We start from the raw sequence: 6,258 nt of genomic DNA, 5'->3' as shown, positions 1-6,258 counted from the left end.
ATGTTTTTCAATTGGATAGATAACAGAGTGCCAGTTGCTCATCAGAATGGAACAATGTCGCAAAATTCACCGGAAATATCAACCCGAAAAGCCAATGCACACAAGACAAGACATAACAAAATTGCCAGTGTGAACATTATGTAACGAATCACGTTGAGAGTTTATTTTATATACAGCACCTCAAATAAGTATATATGCACCAAAGAGTGGAGGAAAGTCAAAGCCAAACATTTGCACACGAATGAAAATTATGAATGAACTAGTTCAATATTCGAAATAATTTTTATTTTAAACTTAAACAAACAGCTATACAAATTGAATTAATAATCAACGCATCAACAAGCCACACACAGAGAAGCGCAAACAAGACGCCGCTTCGAATAAACACAAATGTGCTGAACAGCAGAAAGAAAGACTTGATTTCAACGGTGACCGTAAAAACAAAGACGAAACTTGTTGATTATATATCGCGTCGACTATTTTAAGCACACACATATGACGTCACAGCGATACTGATATTACCTTCTGCTTTTTTTCTTCTTCTTCATTTAACATATTTTTTGTATAATACTTAGTTGCAAATACAGCGATTTGCTAGTCGGTTTTTTTTTTCAGTTATTGTTGTTGTTGAAAACGTATACCAAAGCAAACGACAATAAGAAACAAGACAAAGACATAACACCGCATTGAGTGTTAAAGCAAAATTCAGTGGCATCATTTTATGAATAGTAGTGAAAGCGATAAAAAAAATATGTCCTAGCTAACCACTCTACCTCGAAACCGATCACATATGATGATGATCAAGTATCGGTCAGTCGCAATTCGGCGTTCAACGTGAAAACTAGTTTCAATTCTTATTTCGATCGCGTCAATCGAATCGATATACAGTCAAGTAGTCAAGTTGTTGCAAAATTTAATGCTGGAATTGCGTTTGATTTTTGTGAAACATTCAGTTTTAATTCAACTTTGCATTTTCGAGCAAAAGTTTTGAAAAAAGTTCGAGTTATATATAATTCACAAGGTCAATTTTGAAGTGTTAATTATTAACGAACGACATTCGTACTGCAAATTCTGCACGTCTTCTGCACAAAACGACGATCACAAAAGCCAATAAGTCCGACAGAATGTATCACAGTATCTGAACGAAACTTCGCAATAGAAAATCGAAACAAGTTTTTGATTAAACACTGTCTGTGCCTATATTCAAACCTGCCTGAAAATGTCGATACCAATTAGTTCCTAGAGATTGAATTCGTTGCTTGCGTTGGCGATATGCAGAATTGACACTGATAGACGACAAGCGGTTGATAGAAAACGAACTTTGTGACATTTAGCTAATTATATAGTAATATTTAAGTTTCAATGGCCGAAACCAATTGGAATATCTTAGCGATAGCATTGATTCTATCAATATGTACCGTATGGCCAGCAGTGGGCAAGGGTTTTGATGCCAATGGCGAGAAGGATAATGGAAAAAGTAAGTAAAAACGAAATTCCACATTACAAATAAACTACCTCGATAAATAACTATTGATCTGAATTGAGTGCGAATTAATAAGTTGCGTTTCATTCTACGCGCTTGTTAACAATATCACCGAAAACGACCTTATACTTTTAATGTGCGATGTATAGCAACGTAACAGGTAATTCCCGCCATTTTTTTCTCTCTCATTGCTGTCATTCGAATGCACCGACGACAACGACAACGACGATGCTATCATTCAAGCCAGTCAAATGGGCTTAATCAGTTTCTCCGCTGAAACGTCACTGCCATGGGCATACGCCTAAATATTAAAGTTTAGGCATTCGTTTGTTGTTGTTAATGTCATATGCATGCATGCTGTAGATCACATAGACTCGTTGATACTTTTTTTTTCTTCGTCGTCGTAAAATACATGGCTTTGTTAGCGTTCATTCTCTTTTGAACCCCTTCTCTTTGATTTCGATTTCATTTGCGTGATCGGCGTCTAGTGCACTGAGGAGAGAGAAAAATGTAGTTTTTGTGTGTATGCACATTTTGGCTGATTCATCGCTTTTTTTTTATCGACAATTTCGTGATTAACACTTTTATTTACAAAAAACAAACGCAAAAGCGGAATGTTCAAATCAGCATGAAATATTATTGCTTTTTTTAGTCTCACATTCAAAACCGACGGCCAAACATTGATTAATCGCAATAATAATTCCAGTCTTCTTGGAACCAGTTCCGCTAATCAATGTCCACCGCAGATAATCTCTGTTAATGTATTCAGATTAACATCTCAAATGATCCACTGACCAATTTTTTGTTTATTCCAACAACCTGATTCGCACTTGAAAATTGTTGAAGGCAATTAGTTTATATTCTTGTGCGCTTCAAATAAACTTAACAAAATGAAATTCATCGTGCGGAATCATTTTCAACGTGATGATAATAATCGTTATAACAATTTGACAGTTCAAAGTCTTTAGCTGCCAATGTATAAAATGTCATAGCTACAGCATCAGATGGTCATCATATGTTTGAAATAACCAGTAGACCGTAAAGTTGCCAGTATGAATATATATTTCATTATTGTTTGAGTTCGTATATTGCGTCAGTTTTTTTCTCTCTCTTCATTTGATAAGTGGTTTCGAGTCGATTCGGAGAAAGACCACTGGGAAATACCAACCTCTTTCTTTGAATCATTTTCGAGATTTTATATATGAATGTATTTTGGAATTACCTTAGAATGAAATGCAAAACGTGAGCGCAAGTAAAATTTCAACGTATCACGAAGTCACTGGGTAGAATTTAATGTTCATGATGCAGTTCAGCAATGAATAAACATCGTGTTAAATGAAATTTTGTCGGCAAAATAATTAGCTAATTAAATGTTGACGATGGAGTGCTGTTGCTCGGTTTGCATCAACTACCCACAGAAATTCAATGACCTCTTGATGCTAAATTAATTTGCTTGCATCTTCATTAGATTTATTAACACAACGATGATTTCATTTTATGTGATATTCCAACCAAATTTAACTGCATTTCTCTCCCGTCTCACTCTCTCTCTCTCCATCTCTCTCCTACGCTGTCTATTCCCGTTATGTGTTTATCTGCAGTACGTGTATGTTTCGTGGAAGCGCGTGGCACTTATAAAAAAGCAACGAAAAATTGCCCCATTCTAGCAGCAAAGTCGAACATCGAATGCGTCATTGGAACGGATCGAATGGATTGTATGCGTCGCATTAACAAAGGAACTGCACATTTTGGTGTATTTTCGCCCGAAGATTTGATAGCTGCCAAATGGGCTGGATCGGATGTGCTCATTACGAGTGAATTACGTTTCAATGACGGTAAAATTACCCACTTGAATCCATAACAAAAAAAAATAAACACACAAAACCAAAGTCATTCATTTTATTCGCAAAATGCTTAGATCCATTTCAGTTTGAAGTCGTGGCAGTTGTGGCGAACGATGCGCATATAAATGTAATAATGCAAACGTCTGAGGTCTTCGGTAGTCGAATATAAACTAAAATTTATTCATTCTTGACAGACCATCCACGATTTGCGCGGTGCTCGTTTTTGTCATCCAGGCCATGGCTTGAATCGTCATTGGACTGAAGTTATGGCAAATGTATGTATTCACAAATGCATAATGCCACAAAAGCACGCTTTAGCTTCCTTTTGCAAGAACTAAACGAACAAAATTTTCCCTCAATTTCATTCAATTCCGTTGTTAGTATCTTGAATCGACTATGGTGGCGCGTGAATGTGAAGAAGATCTGTCTCCACTCGAATCAAAGATTAAAGCATCATCGCGATTCTTTGGGCCGTCATGCAAGCCAGGTCCATGGGTAACTATCTATTGTAAATTCATAGCACAAGTTGGAAATTTCACACAAGTCTCTTTTCCAGGTGCCAGATCCACTTCAAGATGCAGTTTTGAGTAAATTTGGAAATTCAACCGTACATAATTTCGCAATCAAACTAAACATTGCTCTACTTTTTAATCCACACAGAAAAACGTTATCCATCGTTGTGTGATGCCTGTTATAATCCGGGCACATGTAGCAAATCCGATAAATATTGGGGAAGAATTGGACCGTTGAATTGTTTAACGAGTGGCGATGGGCAAGTGGCATGGGTTCGATTGGATGATGTTCGGATGCATTTTGGTGTAAGTTTGCCTTGATTTTGGGTCCAATGCTGTTGGATTCGAAGAAGAAATCTCACGAATATATGCTGATCTATTGTTTTTGCATTATGTTTATTCTCAGATGACGGGTTTAACTGCCGAAGCCGATCCAAGTTTATACAGTTATTTGTGTCTCGATGGTCATTTGCAGCCGCTAACCAATCCAACACCGTGCGTATGGACGGCTGAGCCGTGGCCCGCCGTTGCAGCCAAACGAGAATATGCACCAATCGTACAATTACTGCTAGAGCATCTCGATCATAACGACGAAACCAGTTGGCAAAATGCGCTGCTCAACATTTTAGAGACATATCATGTGAATATTAAACAATTAGACAACACGATTCCCATATCGGACTATCTGGATCAGGCGGTGGGTTTTACGAGTGCATACAGTTTTCCATCGTGTAATCCGCCGCGAGCAATCGTCTATTGTACAACTTCGTTGTTAGAGCACTCGAAATGTTCGTGGTTGCAAGAGGTGGCCAATGTTTATGGCATCGAACCGAGTTTGCAATGCATTCGTGAAATGAGTTTGGATCGTTGCATGGAAAATGTTGAGCATCGTGCATCGGATGTCGTATTTGTTGGCGAAAGTGAACGCATACGCGCCGAACGATTGCACCATTTGAAGCCGATTTTGTATGAATTTGCCAAGCAGAAAATCGATCGTTACACCGTGGTGGCGGTGGTTAAAATTAATTCGGAAATTTACAATTTCAGCGACTTAAACAATAAGCGAGCTTGTTTCCCGAGCTTCGAAGGATCGGCGTACTTTTCCGTGTTGGAAACAATTCGGCATATGCGCGGTGTTACCAAGGAAGATAACGAATCATATTCGCCGAACGAATTAAGTGATTTCTTTTCAGAGAATTCATGTACATGGGCACCGAACTCATCGCAATGCAAAGCCGAGTATATGGGTGACGAAGGCGCTCTCAGATGTCTAACCGACAATCGAGGCGATGTAGCTTTCGTTGATATGGCCATTTTTCAACAATATATTGGATTGACAGCTGCCGTCAATGGCACAAAACAATCAATCAACACGACGCTTGACTACAAATTGATTTGTCCGTTCGGAAGGAATGCAAAACCAGACGAATACTGTTATCTACACTGGGCCAGCCGTGGCTACATAATGATCAGTAATCAAACAAAAACTTTGCGACAAAACGAAATTTATAATACGCTACGTGATATGGATCGATTGTTTGGCAAATACTACGAGAGCCACATATTACCATTCTCCATGTATGGACCATTCGATCGAAAAAATGATGTAATGTTCCACGACCGGACCGAAGCGCTACGAAGCATTGTTGAAATGGAAAAAGACCGAACGCCACGTTTTCTCGACGAAACCATTCGTCAATACATGACCGTCGACCAACAGCGATTAAAAGACACTCAAAACTCAACCACAATTCACCGATTAGATTTAATGTATTTGTTTATAGCCATTTTTATGCTGGTTCATTATTTTTAAGATATCCCCTCTCTGTACTAGTTGTATATTTAAAGCAGCGAAAATGATTTGAAATTTAAAGAGAGAAAAAAAAACTCCTCTGATTTTTATTATATGACATTCACAAAAAAAAGGTGAATTAAAGCGTTTGTGATAAAGAGCACGGTAAATACCGTTTATCTTAATGGGATGTTTTATATTAAGACAGGGAGTACAGCAGCAACAACAACAACCATAAAGCTAATTAAATCATGAAATTCCGTTTTACACTTTACGCTGTGTTTACTTCTCAAATCACTTGCAGTGAGGCACACTGAAGAGCAATGATTCACATCGCTAGTCAAAGATTAAATCTTCTATCAAGAACCATTTGAAATTGTCTTCGAAACACTTATACACATCTCTCATTCTCTTTCACGAACATCGATGATGATTCCGAAAGTCGTTTGTGTCGACAACAGCATTTCAAGTCTTTATTTCTGTCCAACTGAGCAACAAATCGTTTGACTCATATTCAGACGCTTGAAGCAACCGCTACTTGTGTTTTCTCCATTCTATTTTCTTTTTCTTCTTTTTCATTTCTTCTATTTGATTTCATCATGCTGCCATTTTCCGAGAGAGAGAGAG

General features: G+C 37.9%; 1 protein-coding gene across 1 annotated transcript; it reads left to right on the top strand.

Moving 5' to 3' along the window:
* The first annotated feature begins 643 nt into the window (after positions 1-643).
* LOC129567423 (transferrin-like) lies at positions 644-5,903 on the top strand. The gene is made up of 8 exons (XM_055444289.1): positions 644-1,477; positions 3,085-3,318; positions 3,402-3,454; positions 3,522-3,602; positions 3,709-3,822; positions 3,884-3,914; positions 3,988-4,145; positions 4,246-5,903. The coding sequence occupies exons 1-8, from the start codon at positions 1,363-1,365 to the stop codon at positions 5,650-5,652; spliced, it is 2,193 nt and encodes a 730-aa protein (XP_055300264.1). The 5' UTR covers positions 644-1,362; the 3' UTR covers positions 5,653-5,903.
* Positions 5,904-6,258: the final 355 nt, after the last annotated feature.

This window comes from Sitodiplosis mosellana, unplaced genomic scaffold (genome assembly GCF_009176505.1).
Source record: "Sitodiplosis mosellana isolate CC-2019 unplaced genomic scaffold, AAFC_SMos_1.0 Smas_scaffold_11, whole genome shotgun sequence".
Lineage (NCBI taxonomy): Eukaryota > Metazoa > Arthropoda > Insecta > Diptera > Cecidomyiidae > Sitodiplosis > Sitodiplosis mosellana.
Note: the sequence above shows the minus strand (reverse complement) of the source record. Positions and strands in the feature narration are given on the sequence as shown.